Below are 21,984 nucleotides of genomic sequence, written 5' to 3' on the forward strand. Positions count from 1 at the left end.
ATTCGTACCTGGAAGGTGTACTTGGCACTGTACCCGGAGCGCCGGATCCGGACAGTCTCCAGCATGCCCGTGTACCGCAACTGCTGCAGGACCAGGGTCTCATCGTACCGCATCTCCATCTGCAGACAAAGAACACAAACCCACACGGTCACACCGGCACCACAACACCGGCCCCGATTCACCTGCCGGTTCTATCCTGCGGTCAGTGGAGGTACTCTGTGTTTCTGAGGATCACACCTTCTGAGCGTTGGAGCGAATACACCTGATGAAAAAGGGCTCGGCCCGGCCCAGGGTCTCCATCAGCTTGCTCAGGGAGTTCTGCAAAAACACAAATGTACAATGTAACTCACTGTGAAAGGCCTCTCGCAGTACAGGGGCCGGCAGTGAAAAGGATAAGAGTATGCTTTGCGATGGATGATGAAACTGGGTTTATACGGCCTAACACAGGGGTTCTTCTACGCCTTAGGTGGCAAAAATACAGCAAGGGTAGCTACTGAATAAGTGATGTAGGTGAGGGCAGAAATAGTGTTCAGGTAAAATTGAGGTGGTTTATAATTTAAATCGCAATTGTCATAATTTTGACTAATTTAGCAAAATTTGTCCCAAAGAAATGGAGTTACACTTGGGTCAGAGCCCCCAGTAAATGTAGGCTTCTGTTAGAGGCTGGGGCTGTGTTGCTATGGTGTCGACTTACATGACACATGTGACTTTGAGGTTGGGTGTATCCAACTTGATGGGAAGGGCTAACAATGGTGTAAATATCTTAATGGTTTAAAAATATATTATAATAAAGAGGAAAAATGGTAAACAGAAAGTGATCGTCACACGCCTCCAGTAGAAGTGGCAAGGGCAAGACTAAGGAGCAGCAGACCACAGCGACTCACCTGGAACTGAGCACTGATGCTGGGAGGCTTCTTCTTCTTGTGCAGGTGCAGCAGGGACTTGGTGGTCCGGTCATGCAGGGTCAGGCTGACTATGAACTTGAGGGACTTGGAGTCGATGAGGTTCTGAGAGTGAACAAGCGCACAGTGACTCCATGTGCCCACACCTCTCACCGTCAACCCTGGACAAATTCATGCAGCCACATTTTTACCCTCCCCCCAAGGTTAAAATTCCCTCTTTGATACTTTGCTGGTGGTTACAGTCTAACCATAGTAAATTATGGTAGTAAATGCAATTTATTACACAATTCTAAGAATGGAAGCGGAATGTTATTTTCGTACAAAAACTTTCAGCAGGAAGGAAAAGCAACACGGTATAACAGGAATATTTCTCAAAAAGAAAAAAGCCACTGAAGAATATTAAATTAATAACCTTCTTTCACAGATATACTCAAGAACTTTACAATATTAGTAAATACACAAACATACCACAGTCTTCAAAAGTAATAAAAAAAAAAGCATTTACAGGTGGTAGTAAAGCTACGTTTTTTTCCTTCCACATCTTAGCGCATATAAGACATTAGACAACACGGTCTCCGACTGACAAGTTACCTTGGGAATGATCTGCTTCTGCCTGGCACTCTTATTTTTCCTGTTGAAAATGCAGAAAGTTGGGTATTACGGGCAGCACTTTCGAAGAGGACTGCCTGAGGTTAATGCGGCAAGGCATGCGAGATGAGTAAGGAAAGAAAGGAGAGATGTTATACCTGGCATAACAGAAATGTAGGGGGTTTGTGGAGATGGAAGAAGGGGGGGGGGGGGGGGGTGGGTGGTTGGCGTGGGTGTGAGAGAGCATTTGAGCCAGCCAGCCCAGGCCAGTCAACTGAGAAAGTGTACAACCTCTATAAATTGCCTTCCTTCTGCCCGAGCTTTCTCCTGCATCATTTCAGTCACACGCTGCCAAGTCTCTCTCGGTCTTTGGCATCACCAGTTAAAAAGGAAGTATTCTGCTGACCAGTGATCAATAGAATTGGAGCAGGGGGAGGGGGTAGAAATATATATTTTTAAATGTAGCGGATTCCAGGACAACTTTGGTCATTGGGCTGCTCGTGATGGGAATAGACTTTGAGCCACAAGTAAATAAGACATTTCTACCCCTGTAAGCAATGCAGGAAAGAAAGTAGAAGCCTTGAGTCTATTTGGGGAATAGAGCTTTGACATTGGACTACAAACAAAAAGGTGAAAAATCGATAATTCTGTGCGACCCAAACAGCACATTTCTGGAAGCCGTAGCGGTCATGCTTCTTCCATGCCACCATGCGGTAGTCGCGGCATACAAGCACTTTGACTTTAAGCACACAGCAAGCCAGCCTTCACACATGGTTGGATAACCGAGCAGGTAGAACTGCACTGCAGCCTTGCACGGCCTGACAGTATCTCAACAGCAGCTGCCTACAAGAAGGTCTGATCTCAGCTCTGGTCTCAGACATAAAATGATCAATCCTGCAGCGTCTCCAGACTGGTTTCAGTTTTTTTTATTGTTGGGTTTGCCAGGACTCGACCTCAGAGTACTGCTTGGATTGTTTTTCCATCTGTACTACTGAAAAGAAGGGTTTGTTCTAGCTAGGGAAGAGGCCCCTTCCCCTCGATGTGGTCGGCTGGAGATTGTGCTCTGAGGGTCAATACCCTTGATACTTCCATATGGTTAGAGTTATTTTAATTCTCTTTAAAACAGTCTTAACTTTTTTGGACTGCAGTGAATAATCTGATGTTTTGTGGAGTTCTAATGTAAGATGCATGACAGACCTAGATCAAGTTATACTGAATTGTGTACTGTGCAGCACTGCCTGTCCTGAGCGAGAAGGTGTTCAAACCAGTCACGCTTCAGAGGAGCCGTGGTCTTGTTTGGAAGACAGCAAATGGACCGACCAATGCTAGATGCCAGTTTCAAACTGAGCTGGACCAGACGGCTGATTGAATCTTCTGTGGGGTTTCTGCCAAGCGGAGGGAAAGCATACCAGTACTGCTCAATCAGGAGAGGGCAGAGAATACTTCCATTAGCGCCCAGCACTGTGCCGTGCTGGTCTGGACTGGACTGGGCCAGTCTGGATAGGGTTGGGGGGTGGGGGGTGGGGGTAAACTCACTGAAGTACGTGACGAGGGAACCGCAGGCGACCCCAGGACTGGAGGAGCTTGCGCGGGTCTTCACCGTCCCACTGCAAGCCCTTTATGGAGCTGATGATTTGGGCATGCATGTCCCTGATTGGACAGTGTTTTGGGGTGGAGGGTGAAGGAAGGTTTGGAGGGAAGAGAGCAAAGGGGGGGGGGGGGACAATACACCACAGATAGGGTTAGACAGCGTTAAAGGACCCAACCACCCAACCCCTACGACCATCGCCCCCCCACCCACTCCACAACTTGGAAACAAAGCACACAAGCAGGATGGTCTCAGTCCTTGTAGCCAGGAACTCCCTAGAGATGGCTTGATACCAATGTCCTTTTTATCTTGCAATTTAAGTGCAATCCAATTAAAACCTCACTTTTTGCACGTCTAGTTTCGATCCCCCCCTGCAGGGTGTTCTAACATTACACCCTTGCATCAGTATCTGCGCCCTCCTATTGCGACTGACCTTCCACATGGTCAACAAAGTCAAGGTGATGCAGTCTCAAGTGGGCCTTCCATGAAACCTAAGCGATTAATTTCATCCCACGGCCACTGGAGGCAGTCCCAGGGCAACCCACCCACAGCCCCCAGGACAGCTGGCAAACTGAACACAATCCTGCTTGTTAAGAGAGGTCTGTGCCCTACCCACGTCAATCTCTTCACACCATGCTCTCGTATTAATGATTCAGTAATCAACCCGTGTGTCCCATGCTGGTGTTACTCTGAGATTTAGACCGGTGTTAATGGGTGGGGATTTCACACCACTCCACCACCGGGCTCAGTCCATGCACTTCTGTACTTACCACAGAGACTGAATTACAGAGGGAGTCAGGGAGGGGGGTGAGGGTGGGGGGTATGTGAAAGGGATTTGGATCGGAAGCTTCTGTACCTTTCTGAATGCTCAAGAACTTTACATTTTAGATCAACTTATATCAATTCACTTTTTCGTTTCCCTCACACTGAACTTTCCATTGAAGGTTTCCTGCCTGGTTATCTGTTGCCTGCACAATCCCTGTGTGTCATGCTTATTCACACCTCTCGCAAAACAGCCTCCAAGCACCAAAACCGTAGACTCGCCATCATTTATGGACGAGAAACTGAACTTAAAAGCTCAGTTAAAGAGACCTAAGGTACACTACTAAAGTGTTATTTCTAATTCTACATCATGGATACATACTTCAAGGTACATGTGGCAGAAAATGCATTAAGAATCAGATCCATTAACATTAAGTATGTCCTGTTATACAGTACTTAATCCTTCTGTAGTTAACTTGACAAGCTAACCCCCCCCACCCAAAGCAATAGACAACCAGGTGGATTCAACACAAAAATGATGCAGAATACAAGTGAGAAATTATTAAAAATAAATAAAGATCTAGATGTTTTATTTTGTTTCCCTGATATGCAAATATGTAAAAACAGTGTCTGGTAAATGGAGGACTGGTACATCGAAATCGGCAGACTAAACCCACAGTCTCATGATGTAAACAGAGAATTTAGCTTTTCAAAGTTTTATGTTCACCAGCTCCTCCACTCTTTGCCCCTTATCAATTTAAAAACGCTATCCATTTTTCCCTCACCCTCTCTGTTTTCAGTTCTAAGGCAGCCTGTATATAGTCACTCACTGAAGATATTGGCTGAGCTTATCAGAAAAGGAAAAAGTCCTCGATCTGAAAGGAAACCGTTCAAAAAAATAAATACATTCGCCTTTCTAACCCACTCCTTCTGTTCCTCCAGGAACAACTAAAACACACCTTCCCCACCCCTTTTTAATTTCCCTTGACATCCGTCGGTCTGTAATACATTTTTTTTATGACTCTTCCTATTAAGCCCAAATAATTTTTAATGTTTCCTGTGGTAATCAGGTTATCAGCGCCTAGCAGCTTCTGCGATGTTCCTGTGCCGTACAGCGAGAATAATGTAACTGGAAGATATGCAAGATTAGAGATGTGTGTCTGTGTGTGCACGCACACGCTAGCCAGCCAAGATGAGAAGTGGACAATAAATCACAGTCGTTACAATCTGGATCGGATTGTAGAATTGCAGCTTTAAGTGGGATGAATCAAGGGCTTCTAAATGTCTCCGTGGTGAGGGCAGATGATTAGACTTCAAAGCCTGATTGGATGCCAAAAGCGCTTCAGTCTCTTGTGGTTTTTCTTTTCTAAAATAAGTGCAGCGCTAAGGGTGCTGAACTAAGAATAGGCCTACATCTAGACTAGTGTACAGTAACAATCTTTCCAGAGTTAAAATTCTAAAATACTTCAGGGATTAAATACCAACTGCAAAGTGGTATAAAATACAGATTTAATAAGATGTTGTGAAGAAAACCAAACCCAAAGAAATGGTCGATTTGAAAGTGCTGAAAGAGTTGCAGTAGACACAGAGCAGGAACTGCTACATTATCGTACCAAGTCAGATCTCCTTGTCTGTAATCTGGCATAGATGAACCAACGCCATCCCTATCAGTGGCATTATCTGCTATCTGAAAACACCTGATTGGGCAGTTGCAGAACCAATCGGGAAATCGATTCCAATATGTCTTGAGCACACTCCAGAAGGTACAGAGATGCAGTCCTTTCAGTCCCCCATACCCCACCTCCCCCTAAAAGCTCCCTGTCCCCTCCATCTCCTCCACCAATCCACTTACTTCTTATTCTCAAAGCTAGTAAAGATGTCTTCGAAGGCCTCTAGAGGGCGCTCCTCAGAATGATCAAAGGAGAAATCGAGCAAAGAGACACGGCTGTGAAGGGAAGAACGTCACAACCTGGATCAGAGACGTCGTCATTCACTACTGGATAAAGCGGACACAATGCAGTAGACAGAAGACTGCAGAAGATTTTTTTTTTTTTTTTTTTTTTTTTTAAATGGCCATGGTTTTAAAAATCTCCTTTACCCTGTAATCTAAAATGTTCTCGTGGATTAGGGATAGAAAATCTTTACTTGAGAGCTCCTCAATTTTCCACAAGTTTTCATTAACATTTTTCTTTTTGTGTTGTCTGTTATTTATTTTAATTTGAGAAGTTAGACTGCCCCATGAACAAACTCCACAGGGTTTGCAGGCATTTACCCTCTACTGCCATTTCCATATAAAGCTGAAAGTGCAGACAGAGTATGATCACGGTGATAATTGCTTACAGTGTGGCACAGGGGAGACGGCTGACCGTTCCTGACCATGACTGCAGAGGAGGAACAGGCTGCAAGCAAATAAAAACACACACAGCTCCACCTCCTTCCATCCAGTTTGAAACCCTATCTTTGCTTCACCGCACTCCCTTACCGGTACATCTTCTCCACCGAAGTATTGGACCGCTGCAGCTCCCCTAGTGGCGTCCGCGAGCCACGTCGCACCACACCTGCAGGACAGAAGCACAAGAGAAGTGGGGGTGGCATGAGAATGACAATTTTTTTAAGCCTCCCTGAAAGCTGAACATTTCTCATCCTCTTCCAGCATTTCCAGGCTGTCCTGCAAGTTCAAGGGGAACCTCAGCTCACAACCCTGCCAGCACCAGATTTGTATACGGGAGGATAAGGGGCGCGTACCTGCTGTCTTGGCCGCCCAGCGTCTGCCCGCCTCACAGAAGCCTGCGATGCCACGGATGGCCGCTCTCAGGATGCCCCAGCGGAACATGGCCACGGGGCACATGCCGATCAGCTCACGCACGTAGGCCCGGTCACTACTCCGCAGCAGGGCCACGATGTCTGGACGCATGTAGTCGGTGTTCTTCTCCCGGAAATCCTGCCAGTGGAAGAGTGAGAGAGAGCAGGTGTGTGAGAACAAAAGGGTGAGAGAGAGAGAGAGAGAGAGAGAGAGAGAGAAATGGTGGAGAACAGCCCCTTCACCCTCTACCTTGATCTGGTACTTGACAATGCCAGCAAAGTGGCGGATCACGAAGGCCGGCTCCATCACGGGCGTCAGGACGAAGAAGTGGTTGGTCTGGTGCTGCTGCTTGAACTTGGCCAGCAGGGTCTTATCGGTGGCGTGAGGGAAGCTGCAGGGAGGAGATCGACGCGTTTCATTTCAACATGCCATTAATGTTCTTGAATAAATTCCTTGAATTGCCCCCCCCCCCACCAAGTCATTATCAGTAAGAGGCAGCCTTAATTTCTTACTTGCTCTCCTCATCCAGCAAGTAGAACAGGCCAGTGGGTTTCTTGCTGATCAGGTGGATGCAGCCCACATTGTCAGTGTAGTCAATATTGTGCCAGGTGATCCCCTCTGCCTGGTATTCCTCCTACAAAACAAACACTGCTAAGCTGGAGAGCCTGTAGCCAGAAAACCAACCTCTCATGCTGTTTACCGACTTGAGCCCATCCCATTTGGTGACAATCTTCAAAGACTACATTGTTTTTTTTAAGATGTCTATTTGGATCTTGAGGGCAGGGAACAGAACCAGTGAAGAAGTCTTCTGTGGAAAGAGTCCCAACTCATCAGCATTCATGAAATCTCACAGGGAGAGAAAGAATAAAAAAAGCCCCTCACCTGCTCCAGCTTAAATATGTGCTGGTTGAAGTAATACTGAAGTTGCTCATTGGCGTAGTTAATGCAGAACTGCTCAAAGCTGTTGGTTGCAAAATCTTCAAACCCAAAGATATCAAGGACACCTATGGACAAACACTGAGGGGGCAGGATAAAACCATTTAACTTGGCCTTGAAGTACATTTGTGCAAGTTCAATACAATAAAACGGAAGTCTGGCTGCTCTTGGAAATAATCATAAAAAGAAGATTAAACCAGGCTGGATTTTACGTGAATTTTTCAGTTTGTTTCCACCCCCCACTAGAGGAGTCTATGCATATTAACAATAGTGATTTAAAACTGATTACATGTTCCAGCCCATTAATCCCAGTCAGTTAAATCTGGATGCATTTAGGCAGAATCAAAAACACATTGAAGGATATCGGCGCTTGTTCAAACTATGAAAGCGCACAGCTCTCTGCGGCTGAATGACCTATATAATATATTTTTTAATAATTTCTTCCTTAGCTTGACGTGCCGTTGTGGAACTCTGCAGGCTAATAGGCTTTTCTAGACCAAAAAACAGACCTATAATAGTGCCCATAAGGCTAAAGCAATCTTATCATTAATCAATCCGTCAGAATCTTTATTATAGGGAGTCTTTTTTTATGTCACGTTAAATAACAGGAGAATCAGACCGCAGGCCACATTTAAACCCTACAAAAAGGCTAAGGAATACAAGGGCCCACGTGACCTGACTGCGTCACAGTGCAGTGGGCGGCCGTGCTGAGTGGAGTGCAGAGTGGGGCTCTTACCGTGACTGACTCCTCCATGTCCCTCTTGTTTAGCAGTGCGTGATTAATGCGCAGGACGATCCAGTCGAACAGGGCGCTGTACAGAGACTTCGCCATGGAGTCCCGGGCTGTGATAGCCTGGAGACAGAGCAAACAGGAATTCAGGAATTCGTTTGGTTACTGTAGTAATTATACCCATCTTCAGAAGTACACTTGTGCACATTCATGTGGTTTAAAATACAATAATCGTGAAATGATGCAGCGTGATTGATAGAGAAACTAAATAAACACAAATAAGCAAACAATGAGGGCAACAGAAGTGCACAGCTTGTTTCCAGTTCATATGTAAAACACTGAAAATTATCTGCAGTGCATAGAGATATTTTCACTGCTACAGGTTGTAATTTGGTGTGGCTCAGTAAACAGCCTTCAGTGATGATAAGGTCAGTCGAGGATAAAAAAAGTCCTGTGTTGACTGAAGCTAACCCCAGCTGTCCCTCCGCACCTAGCCCTCACCAACTGCCTCTCAGCCCAGAACAGCATCTCCGTGCTGCCAAGAACAAGGCCCGTTCGAGGCCGAAGACGGGAGATTCTCACCTCACTTTGGCTGTAAGGCAGGATGAGTTTGTCGTTGACAGTCACCGTCTTCCTCTTGGTCAGGGCTTCTACCAGCAACTCCTCTTTCACCTGCAGGGGCACAAAAGCGCACATCGTCAATGGAGGAACACAACAGCCAACGCGGTCGGTCCCGTCACACCCCAACATTTGAGCTAATGCAATGGTTACAGTGAGATGCAGCGAGTGTCTCTGATTACCTCAGATAGAGATAGGCATTTGCTTAAGCTGGGTGTGAACTGTATAAGAGTGTGCGTGTCTGTGGTCAGGCTCCATGTGCGTTACCTTTAGCAGGTCAGACAGCGTGCTGAGGACTTCGGGTGGCCCCACATCCAGCCCCTCATCTCTGCCCGTCGACTTGCGCCGGTAGGTCACGTTGCCCAGGTACAGGATCGCAGACAGCACGGAAAAAATCCTGTGCAAACGGACACGGCCATTAACACAGAGCAGAACCATTTAATATAAATCCATAGCCATTCATTTTTAAATTGGCAAGAGTTTTATTTAGTGTTTGCTAATGGAGGAGGCTTTTTTTCTTTTTTTGGAGGCATGACAGTAAAAATAAAGCATTACAAAAAAAAAAAAAAAAAAAAAAAAAAAAAAGTGCACTGAGTAATACCCTTGAGCAAGATGTGAGTTAAAATTCCTCTCACATTCTTGTAGCGAGTTTCCTTTTAGGGATGGCAAGTTGAAACCTGCAAATACTAAAGTACTATGCACTTCAATAGCAAGTAATGTGCATTCACAGATGCAAAACATTCACAGTAACATGGGCATCTTTTTCACCTGCCACTAAAATCTAACAGGATTTATGTGCAGCCGATATGAACTGGGAATAAATAAGCTTTCACAGAGATTAAAATTAGGAATACAAAAAACAAAAGGGGAAAAACTGTCAAATGTCAATAAAAGGAAATCTAAATTATACAATACCCGTACATCTATAGTAGATTATAATTCCGATCTGGACTAGGCCAGTTTAAAATTAAATAAGCCCTTAAACCTATAAACCATCAAGTTCTCAGATTTCATTATCATCACAATCTGACCCAGATCCATTTAATAATGGATTGGATTCTAATCTGGCCTGCACCTGTACTAGCTTTATTATTTTATTTTCAATCTACACTTCAGTCCCTCTCAAACCCTTACACGGTGCTTTATCCACACTTAGAGGAAATACGTTATCAGAATTGCACTGCAGAGCGATATATATATTTCAGAACCAAATATGAAGCTGGAGGGCAATCGCAATGGACCTGTCCCCACGGTGTTAAAGCCCCAGTATTAGAGCCCTGCATATCAGATTTTTTTACACCCCTTGGGCCGGGCTTCGGGCCAATTTTCACGTCATAGTTCACACGCGGGCCGGGCATCGGGCCTGTTTTAGGCTCCTCCTCCTTTTTATATTTTAGACCTTAATTATTTAAAAGAAACTATGAGAAGTTAATGATGGTAAAACAATCATAGAAAGATCACTCTGACATGCATGACAGTCTGCTCATGCACACACAAGCACACAGGTTTCCCACGGACAACACGAGAGCTACCGCGCCTGCGCAGACCAGCTCGCACAGTGTTAGTGTCCCCGCCAGCGGCAGCAGCGCGTCTTCAGCGCAGCTGGAAGAGGACAGAAGAAAGCAGGACTGGACTGAAACCTCCACTGTGGATGCTGGGTTTTTTCTCCACGATGCTCTGTAAGAGACTGTTCTAATGTAGCCATGTTAAGACTAGGAGGCTGTCTTGTTTTTCGTTTGATTGGACTTTATTTTCATTAGTCTAACTGTTGGAAACTATTGGAAATAAGAATGGCCATGTTCTGTGGTGACGCCTTGATTTTTGAGGTGAGGTAAGATAAATAAAATGAAACACGCAGGTTGTTTAGATCGTACAGCCCGTTTGCTTGTTTTTCCTCACGCCACTGCGAGCAGCAGAGCAGCCTGCCCTTTTACTGTGGTGGTGATAATAAACATTTAAACTGACATTGTGTGATATGCTTGAAGTGTTTTATATCTATTGATTTTATTGTGGGCAAGTCAAGTGTTGATTTGAAAGGCTAAATTGATCAAACGTGATCAACTCACTGTCGGCCGCTGGGTCGTCACTTTCAAAAACAAAAACTTTAACAAACAAAAAATGCTCCAAACATTTTTCTAAATTAACTTAATAAAGAAACTAAAATAAATATAACTACTTTGCCATTAAAAACAAAACTGAACTATTTTAATGGCTGCAACAGTAGGATAGGCTGTGTAATGGAAAAAAAAAAGACACGGGCTCCAGTCGGACTCAGGCCGAGAATTGTGATAAGCTGTCGGACAAGGGCCGGGCTGGGGCCTAGATTTCAGGCCCGTGCAGGGCTTTACCCAGTATGAGATTCCTTGCATGTAAAAATCTCCAGGAGCAGTGACTTTTTCACAGCCCTCGCTCGTGGTCCCACTTACTGTTTCTTGGTGGATGGCAGGAAGCCCACCATCTCCATGGCCAGCTGCAGCCTCTCAAACTCATGGCATAAATCATCTTCATCTTCCAACTTAAAGTTTTGCTGCAGGGGTAACACACACACACAACATGCCAGAGTTACTCTCAATACAGCAGCAAGAGTTTTATGAAGGTACACAGGTTTGTATTTTATTTCATTCCGAGGAGACTGGGGTTCAGGATGCGGATCACGCTCTTTAATCCACTGAAGGGCCCAGTACCTGCTTGAGGTAGAGATAATCTTCGGGCTGTAGAAGCCTGAACTCCTGGCGCTCCTCTTCTGTGGCACCGACCAGCAGGTAGTAAAAGACATGGTAATTCCTGTGGAAAACAGCATCGCAGCAGCTGAGCACAGTGATTTGGTACCAGAAAATCCCCCCCAGAAATGTCTACTTGACATTTCACCATTGTCTGGGGTTGGGGTTCAGATTCAAGCTCCATACAAAATATCCCCATTTGTGTACTATAAAATGAAGAGGGAATAAAATGGTGGTATATATCAAATATCAATCACTGAAAAATTCAGCTCTGCACACTAGAGGACTACATTTTTATTTACACTTAAGGAATGTTTTAGGCACCTTTTCTCAGTTTTTAATACCAATAAAATCCTGGAATTGTCCAACTAGGGAGTCTGAAGTCATTCTAAAGCCTGATACTCAATAACCAACAGGATTGCAGAAACCTGAGGAGCAGGTCAAGATGAAACACACTTGAGTGATAATGAAATCCAGCTCCTTCGCCACACTGAAGGACACACTGGATCTAACGCTGACTGCAAATGTGTGGTTTTGTTTAACGGAGCCCAGGATTTTGTCATTTCAATAATTTAGCATGTGTATTGCTTTCATGTTCATGTGGAGCTTCTCACTGACGGAAAAGCAGTTTCCACTTAAGCAGATAAGCCGATACTGTACATGCATGGGGGGGGAGCTTGCCCTTAATTAGTCTCATACTCTTTATAGGTTAGGAGATTTTAAGTGGAAAGTAGAGGTTATCTCCAGTAGCAAGATACAATCTAAGCTTCAGTTCCTGAAGGCTGACAAGCTGCCATAAACAACCCCACTATATAACCCTATCACCCTCCTCGTACCATTGATACCTGGCGCACTTTAAAAGGTCAGGCTGGGGTCAAAGGTCACAACCTCCAAGCTGCTCCTTACCTTTCATTCTTTTCCCGAGAGACCAAACGAGATTTCTCCAGGAGGTACTTTTCAACAACAGCCCTGGAACAGACAGCGGGGGGGGGACGGGGGACGGGACATCAATCAAACAAGATATTCAATACAGCCTATCTATATGTAGGAGGAAGCATTTGAGCTCTATAACATATGGGGATCAGTAGTACTGGCGTAAAGTAGACCATGTAACAGCAGGGCATTATAAAATATACATTTCAACAACAAATTTAAAAGTTTAGAATGGGCTCCTCTTCTTCTTGTGCTCATATTTAGATAATCGATTTCCACAAGTGATGTCAACTCCCTCTCCTCGATTGATAGCAGTTCACCCTAAGCATGCTGGGATAGGTGCGCACAAAGGCCCGGCCAGGCTGGAGACACTGTTCCTTAAAATCTGAATGTTTTTTGGAAATGAGTTTCTGAAAAGGGGCAAGATAATTGCATCTGCGCTCTCTCAGCCTCTGTCTGGGCTTGTCAGCTGGGTGCAAGTAGAGCAAGTAGACTGTGGACGTCTCCACCGGGAGCTGATGGAGAGAGAGAGAGAACAGGGGGAGGCTGGCTGAAAGTCACAAGCCTCTCATTTCTCAGTCTCGCCACAAAGATCTTTTTCTCTCTTGAGTTGATTGGTGGAGTATAAACATCAAATGAAACCATTTCCCCTGGATGAGATCTAGAACTCAGATTAGACCTTACACAGCGCACAGACATAGATGTCCTGTGTGGTCGACGTGCGAAATCAAAGCTTCCACGGTGAACAATTCAATCCCATGAAGCTCAACTGGATTTAGAGGTGGTGTGTGGTATGACAAAAAACAAAAACTATAGAATATAAAAACAATAAATCATTTTCAGATGAACAGCTCAAGTTTCCTTTGATGACACCATATGCGTTGATTTTGATGCAGGCCCAAAGCCATGTACTTGTTTTGGCTTTACTGCAACAAACAACTGCCAGGAAGGTGTGATTGTCATTTCCTGAATTAAATTATCTGGATGTCTCGAAACAGGTAGGCCAGGAAAACGGGAGACATCGTTTGGCAAGTTGAATATATTATAAACAAAATAAAAATAAAAATCACTGGATACTTCACAACCTACTCCGTATCCAGCAAACTATTTTTAAGGCCAGTGAAATTCCTTAGATAATACAACAGCAGGAGGATCTGTCCTGAAAGGACAAAAGGTCACCTGGTTTTCATCACCTTAACTCTCTCACCAAAAAAGGAAGAGGTTCAAGAAAAACATACTCCTTTGTAGATGGGTGTGCATAAAAACAACAGGCCACTGCTCGGAGGTGTCCCCACAGGTAGCTTGAAGGCAGATAACATGTTTGAATTAATACGGAGCCATGAGGAAGAACCATTTGGCTTTCCACAGTGAGGAACAGCAAACGCATTGAAACGTGTTAGTTTTACCAAACTGAAGACTTTGCCTGTGGGGGTTTACTTGGGCCCCTTTTGGCAACTCATCTAGGCAATTAACACCAAACAGATACACAGACCAGCACTCTGCTTCACTCGCTGCCAGCAGAAAAGGCTCCCTGTGTTTTACTGTGAGCTCTGAAACATATCCAGTATGTCATCTGTACCCTGCGGTTTGTAAGACACTTAAGAGGAGGAACTACAGCATGCTATTCCAGGATGGGATTTTTGCCTCTTCCCCTCCCCCATCACACATTACTCCAGTCTTTGTGATGAACCCCATTCATAATTTACAGTATTGAAGAGTACAGCACGAACTATGAATGCTTTGAAACATGAGGACTCAAAGCTTCCACTACAGCCTGGCCTGAACTCTCCAGCATTTCTACGGCTGCCTAAAGCAGCACTTTTAACTGTACTTTCTATTTATTTCACATTGCGCTGAACTTCCTCCGACAACTCCGTCTCTTATTCGAGAAGGAGGAAGTGACACGCACAACGGAACTCTGACTCATGCTGTTGCCAAGGAAACGGCCTCAGGAGGAAGTTGGACGGAGACTTGAAGTTGTCCCTTCCTTGTTTTTCAAATTCGACTGAAAAGCACAGACTCCCACACGCTTGCCTCACTACTGTCCACTGCAGCGGGCCACCATTTTGCTTCGATTTGGTCACATCCCACCAAGACTAGAGGACCTACTCAAGCTTCTCTTTGATCCTCGGTCTGTCAACTGACTGTGGAGATAGCCGACCTTCCTCACAGCAATTATCACAAAAGGGGTCCCTGCATGCGGGGAAACACTGCTTGTCAGCAGATCCTCAAAGGAATGTCACATCATACACAGAGGGAAACTGATCTCTTTCATCTTGAATGGAGGAGAAGGCAGAAGGCTTAGAGTCTTCTGCCTGTGATCTAGAGTCCCCAAGTGTATGATCAATTAGTCGATGTTAGAGGACACTCGGCAGTGCTCAACAAGTTCAGCGAAACTGCAGGTCACAATGGGGAAATTAAGAATAAGTGTTTGAGTGAACAACGAGCTGTGGAAATCTTGCAACAAACAAGCCAGCCATTTCGTTTCAAGAAATGGATGATGCAAATGGCAATCAAGCAGGAGGAGTCTAATGCCATCATCTGGCTTGCCACCTTTCTTTTGGTGGTGTTTGTCTGTCCACGTTTAACCCCTCACAACGAAGAACTGACAGCAGTTTGATGTGGTGGTTGCAAGAGTGGTAGTTACCTTTTTATTGGCCCGAGAAGTTGAGAAGTATTCCTGAATGTCCTACTTGACACTATGCCAAGCTTCTGCTTTTGCTAGGAACTTAGATTTATATACTTAATATTAATCTCTAAAGAATGTAACAAATAAAAAAACTACCAGAGACAGACAGTGGTGTTAAGCTGAGGAGGCACAGCCAACTTAAGCGATATGTCAGAACAATTACTTACCCTCTGACGACACCACTCTCCAGATAGTTGACTTGGATGAACTTTCCGAAGCGGCTGGAGTTGTTGTTGTGAGCGGTCTTCGCGTTGCCAAAGGCCTGTTTAAAAAAATAATAAAACAAAATAATGCAGAAGTGTGTATGAATGAGCTTACACAATGGAAATCGCAGGGCTTTTATTAAGGGTATATACAACAAGCAATTCCCCTCGGCTTTGGATCTGCACATGAGAGAGCGGTGTCTTTAACATTTGTGATATATGGCAACACCACAGTCCACACAGGGGGACAGGACAGGACAGAGACTCGGCACTGGCGCCAATAGCAGTTACTGTGGTTTCTCATGACATGACAGTCAATCGCATTAGGAAATGCAACGCAAACAATAGGGGTGCGAGTCCTGCATGGGCATTTCCCTGACAATCAATGCATTTCTTCCTAAACCTGTAGAGAACCTGAGAACTTCAGCCATAAAATCAAAGTACAGAATAGAACCACACCCACATTCCCAATTTAAAAAAATAACATGCAATTATAAATATGACAGAGAAAGGAACGGTCTGCAAATAAATTCCCTGTACTGCGAGAGAGCTTCAAAGCTATAAATTACAATAATCTTCATCATAATTATAATGACAACAGCAGCAATAACAGTGTGTATATATTTTTTTTAAACCCTTAATATAGAATACCCATGCTTTTAATTTATTTGTTACAATTCATTTTTATGGGAGACCACAAGGTCACAGGATGTCTGGGATCAATCCACTCTGGGCCAGACGGCACAAAGAGCTTCCTGTGACACCCAATTAAAAGCAGAAAGACCAAAGACAGTCCGGCAGCCATTCTTAAAAGGGTGGGCGACCGCGGCAGTGACACTGGCTTGGCGAGATTAATGCCAACGACCGTGTGGAGCCGCGCTGTAGCTGGTGTGCACTCCCAGCATCAGCCCCCCCCCCTGGCTAATGCCATCCTGAGCTATGGGGCGTACTGGCTGCCACAGGTCTGAATAGGGATCACTGTTCTGTAAACTCAATGGCAACAAAGGCCATGTACAAGGGAAGTTAACTTAGTGCATCCCAAACAGGCTCGGTATTGTCAGGCCGAGACAGTGATAATCTGAATTTGATACAGTGCTGGAGCTCCAGGGGGGCTCTCTGGGCTGGTGTCTAATTAAGACTCGTTTCTCAGTAAGCCGTTGACCTATTTAAGAAACCCTCACCCCCCACTCACACACGCAACATTTACAGCCCAACAAAAATGCTGTGGTTGTTTATTTTCCCTTTTGGTTAAAGTTTAGTTTAACTTTTGGTTGCAACAAATCAGTGTTGTAGGCACAGGGGGGCCACAGTGCTGGAGAATAATATTAAATCGGAGCGTTAACCAATGAATCAACAAGTAATGCAAGATACTTTTCCTTTAAAGGGACACCATCAAATACAAAGCAGAGCTTGTTACGTTCGGTTTAATCTACACTGAAGTTCTCTTGGCATCCTGCAGTCTCGTCAGGAGAGACGCAATCTCGGCTGATCTAACGTAATGCCCAGGATACGTGAGCCAATCTACAAGTCAAAGGTCAAATCAAACTCTTGCCTCACTGGGGATCTGCTCGGGTACAGGTCATATGCTGTGGTAAGCAAAACCTCTGCTTATTTACCCAGAACACCTTGAGGTTCTAGACCAACTCATAGGGAGTACTATTGAGTACTAGAACTTTAGTGAAACTCCAGTGAAACTAATACAACTCCAGGGCTGTATAATAGAGTGCAAATACCATAGAGCCCTGGCTTTAACAACACGGAAAAGATGTAGTTTTTCCACTTATTACCGTCGTCTGCAACAGCAACTGTTGATTTGCCATACCCTACCTGTCCTAACAAGCCAGGGCAGAAGATTCACTCTTCTGCACTCAACACTGCAGCAGTCTGACAACCGAAAACTGCTTAAAATCTGACGTCCTTCCGCGTTTGCGGTCCTGCAAATACTTAGGCCTAATTATTTCATATCTTTTTAACTCTCTAACAGCTGTGGACATCAAGTGTGTTCGTTTAAATCTTTCAAATTTCTGTAAGTATGGGGGGGTTGGGATACAAATCTTGATAAAATTATATGAATACAAATAATGGTCATTCATCCAAGGGTTTCAGCTGATGTCTTTAGGCAGTTCAGGACGTTCTCAGATGCGTTGTTTCCAGGTCTCTGTGAAGCATTTTTTCAGAGACAATTTACAGAGTAAGAATGACAACACGTCACTCAACCCCTGCCCGTCTCGACCTGTTCCTGCTTTTCAGCTTCCTACGTCTTCCCCCTAACGGCTCAACCGCTGTACATTTCCACTGGTGAACAGCAAGATCAACCAGCCTTTCAGCCACTGGTCCCACCTCTCAGAGTGCAGCACAGAGCAACTTGGATCCTTTACAGCAAACACGCAATCCTGGGGCAAACTGGGATGTGCTTTTTCAATCGCCAAGTTAAATGCACTTCTTAAAAATAATCTTCTCACAAAAAACAACACTTACAGTAGTATTCTGAAACATATGCAGTAAGTAACCCTGTATAGCTTCATTTCCTTCTCACATTGGGAAACACTAGCGGGTGCAAACGCTGGTAAAAGTTGTGTGACTACAACCCCACATCTGAGGCCCTGCAAAAGCAGTGTTTATAGTAACCAAAAGGAAGGAGGCCTTTCTTTCATTTATTTATTTATTGCACCAGCTGTTGAAAACTTCAATCACAATGGAGTCTGCTCCAAACCCCCTACCATCATAGTGCATATTTACAGACTTCATTTTTGAACTCCAATGGTAGACTGTGTATCCAACCACTACCGACAGACCGAATAAATGCAGGCCTGTAGATGACGTCAATGTGGCAAAACATCTTCCTCTAGGTGGGAGGAAGTCTGCCCTTAGCTAAAAATACTTGTGCAAATCCAAAACGCTGAATATTCAAAGCAGCCCAATTGCTTTTGAGAAAACCACAATGCAATAAACAGTAAAACACTGGGAATATTCTTTCACTAGGGAAAACTAAGAATTGAGGGATGTGAATGCAACGAAGAGTGAAAAGGACTGTGAAAAAGGTGGTATAACATTAAAAAAAAAATTAATTCAGTGGCACTGATGTCATGATCCTAGTCTACTGCACACAATAGCTTTCACTGATCAATATAATTATCACATGACGGAGTGCTCCACAGTTAAGAATATAAGCATCCTCAAATTTGATTATAATTTCACACTCCCACCAGCCACAGATACCCTCTGTGTAACGCACAGTTGTGAAAAGGAGATAGTAAAGAATTGGTTGGTATTGATAATAGCCATTCATATCACAGATGTGCTGTTGTCTGTACTGTGAGAAGCAGTCCTGTGGCAACACAAAACAACAATGGAGAAACTGTCCACACAAGGAACTATATATAAAACCATCATGTGAAGCCATCACAGAAATAGTATTAGAGCTTCCTATATCAGAGCTCAATGTCAGTGCTGTGTGGGTTTGGCTTCGTTTAGTTTATTTAGACAATGTTCTCCAAAAAGGGTTTGCATTAGGCATTTGTTCCCCCCTTTCTAGATATAATTGCCATTTTAAGGTTGGCATTGCTCATAACTTATTTTAATCAAGTGTGTGTGTGTGTTGAATGAAATGCACAATTTAACGACTGTTTACTGTCACAAGTACGGTAACGCTATGCAAACGCTGGCTTCTCGTCACACACACTATTGTCTTTGCACACAATGCACCACAGCACAATTCACTCCCTCGATTATTTGTCCAGTGTTTGTTCTATTTGTACAGACCCAGCGGAGCACATCTCATACTGGAAGAGTGCTCTCACTGCGCCCCATTCAAAACTGCAATCGTGCATTATTTGGCAAGGAGAGCTTGCATTGCTTACCAGCCGGGTGCAACGTTACCTCGGTCTAGAGTGGCAGAGTGTAGTCCTGTAATTTTGTTAATCACTTGCTGGGGCATAGGCACTGAACCACAAATAAGTATGTGCCACAGGAACACTCAAGCACAAGAACACAGCTGCAATTGCAAGAACTCGAAAAACAAAAGCTAGGGCTGAGCTGCTATTTTTGCAATACAGCAAAATCGCTCATCTGTCCTGATAGAGAGTGGAAAGTGCATGGAGGAGGCTTCCACTATATAGTGACGAAGACCAAATAGATGCATCTGTTGTCCATAGCACTTTGGGCAGTCCTACCAAGGTTTCCAGGTCTATGCATCTATAAAGCCTAGTAGACTCCCTCTCTCTGGACCCAGGGTTGGCCACCAGAACAGGAGATGCAGTTACCTTCACACTGAAGACTCCAATAGGCATCCAAAACCACAGCAAATGATGTCCAGCCCGACCAAACTGGAAACGGGACTTCTGTGTAAACAATGGACACAAACACCCACTATTTCGTTGGACTTCCTGCAGAACAATACACACTGTCAACACCCTGGAATGCAACAGGCCAGCAGTGAGGGGAAGTTACCACTGCAAGAACTTCCTGTGCCATAAATTCAGTTTCCTGAAGGAGAGATCAGACCGATAGGAAATTCCTGTCTGCGAGCCCTGCACTCTATGTCCCCCTCTCTGCGATGGATGGAGCCAGCCCTCTCCGACAATAACAGGTATGCGATCGGGGACCCAGAGCAGGAGGCGCAAGGTGTGGCAGCACTGAGATGACTGCGCTTCCAGGCAACTCCTCAATAACAGTATACATAGACAGGAAGTTAGGGTGGGGTGTGCATTGATTTTATTATCTTTTTACCCATGAACAGAGGTTTCAGAAATTCATTAAAAAAAAAAAAAAAAGTTAGAGCACAATAACCACCACCCCCTTTCCCACAACCCCCACCAAAAACCCGGCTGCTAGCTTTCCCCTCAATAAGATACGCCTCAGATTTCCCTTCACATCATCCGATATATGATCAAAAGGACCATCTTAAAAGCAAAACCACTCCCTGGCTGTCTGACATTACATATATTCAGATTTCGCCCAAAACCAAATCAAAACGTACCTACCAGTGCATCACAAGTTACAGATTTGTACCCAATCACGTTTATATTTGTAAGTGGTACAAAGCGTACTCTGACATTAACACAAAACAGGACTGAGTAGAAGTTTGCAATCCGTGATCAGAGTTTTGATTGGCCTCCTAGACCTTCAACACATACACTGAAAAAATGACAAAAACCATAGTACCTCTGATCTGCCATTACAAAATGTACTTCAGCGCTTGCCTGGTTGCTTTGCATGGGCACTGAACCGTGTACGAGACAAAAGCATCGTTTCAAAGAGAGGAAGTTGTTCTGTGTGTGACCCCGTGTCCAATTTCTGCCCCGCTCAACGTCAGACAAGGCTCACTAACCCTGAAGAGGAATCTGTCGGATGCGGTGCATTAAAATGGCAGGATTTCCATATCTTAGCAAAATCACTAAGAATGCTTTGTGTCTATTTTCATGTGTTAACCAAAGATGGTTGTCCATTGGCTCATTACTACTGTGCGTCTATGGAGAAAAGTCCGCAATGGAAGCAGGGGGAAAAGGAATCATGAGAAATATTACAAGTTTCTAGTCTTCATCGATGAAAACCCTTTTCAATCTGCAGCCAGCATAAAAAGATCATGCCTTGATTTGTTTTGCTTAGCTGGCACCCTTTTTTGAAGATCACTTTCACGAGCGTGCTCAGATTTCTCCTTGTATATTTCCCTCATCACATCCCATCATTCCTGATCAAATCCCTCTGATCAAATCTTACAGTAAGTGGAGGAGGCACCAAATTGAAACAGGCCTTCACACACCAGATGAGGGAAAACACTGTTGGGAACTACCAGATTAAAAAAAAAAAAAAAAACTGATTAACCTGTTATTTCGAATCCAGTCGTTTCACAATCCCTTTGCTACTCAAAACCAAATAGTGGCAAGAGATCTTTTAACAATAGGATAGTATATTTACAGGATTAAAACATGGCCTGCTGTTTTGGATATGGTTCAGAAAAATATATATTCAAAGTAAGTCCCCGTTATATCCCAAAGTTAGGGGTATTAGAAGACATTGAAACAGGGACAGGAACTGGGGGGGGGGGGCAGGAATTAATCCTATAAAAACATTCACCTTTATTAATAAGAGGCAATAAAGGCTTTTTGAGTGAGGGGAGTTATATTTTGGAAATGGAGCAAATCGGACTTACTCTGGTTTCAGTGCAGTGAAAGCAGAACACGTTCACAGAACATGCGAGATCACTTACAGAAAGAAATGCAATACTTTCCAGTGTGGTTTTGACCAAATACACAACACTCTTAACTCGGTGTTCAGCCTTTGCACAGAACTGTATTTTGTTTTACATCAGCAGGGAGTAACAATTAAAACAAAGGGTTTCAGTCTTCCAAGTTTGTCAGTAAATGCCACATATTTCTCAACGACATTATATCAACAGATTTTAATGCACGTCGTCACAGTAGCGAGTCTGGGTTACATTTCTTCTATATTTTCGGTCGGCAAAAGCTAGACTCCACATATTGAGTGTCAGGCGTGTACCCTGTGGCAAAATA

General features: G+C 44.2%; 1 protein-coding gene across 7 annotated transcripts in view; it reads right to left on the reverse strand.

The window, feature by feature from the left end:
- The window catches only part of myo9b (myosin IXB), a 62,651-nt gene that overhangs the window by 18,275 nt on the left and 22,392 nt on the right, over positions 1-21,984 (reverse strand). For 3 of the 7 annotated variants that reach the window (XM_066695349.1, XM_066695351.1, XM_066695352.1), the window contains exons 3-19: positions 15,437-15,531; positions 12,554-12,616; positions 11,612-11,711; positions 11,354-11,454; positions 9,195-9,324; positions 8,892-8,981; positions 8,316-8,432; positions 7,526-7,660; positions 7,156-7,277; positions 6,893-7,034; positions 6,586-6,781; positions 6,323-6,398; positions 3,027-3,140; positions 1,494-1,533; positions 885-1,007; positions 238-318; positions 9-119 (exon numbers count right to left, since the gene is read on the reverse strand). In XM_066695349.1, the coding sequence (XP_066551446.1) occupies positions 9-119; positions 238-318; positions 885-1,007; positions 1,494-1,533; positions 3,027-3,140; positions 6,323-6,398; positions 6,586-6,781; positions 6,893-7,034; positions 7,156-7,277; positions 7,526-7,660; positions 8,316-8,432; positions 8,892-8,981; positions 9,195-9,324; positions 11,354-11,454; positions 11,612-11,711; positions 12,554-12,616; positions 15,437-15,531 (1,836 nt within the window). Of the gene's footprint in view, positions 1-8; positions 120-237; positions 319-884; positions 1,008-1,493; positions 1,534-3,026; positions 3,141-5,692; positions 5,786-6,322; positions 6,399-6,585; positions 6,782-6,892; positions 7,035-7,155; positions 7,278-7,525; positions 7,661-8,315; positions 8,433-8,891; positions 8,982-9,194; positions 9,325-11,353; positions 11,455-11,611; positions 11,712-12,553; positions 12,617-15,436; positions 15,532-21,984 lie in introns of all 7 variants that reach the window. The other 4 variants (XM_066695348.1, XM_066695354.1, XM_066695353.1 and 1 more) reach the window with 3 other exon arrangements.

The sequence above is a fragment of the Amia ocellicauda genome, chromosome 22 (genome assembly GCF_036373705.1).
Source record: "Amia ocellicauda isolate fAmiCal2 chromosome 22, fAmiCal2.hap1, whole genome shotgun sequence".
Taxonomy (NCBI): Eukaryota; Metazoa; Chordata; class Actinopteri; order Amiiformes; family Amiidae; genus Amia; species Amia ocellicauda.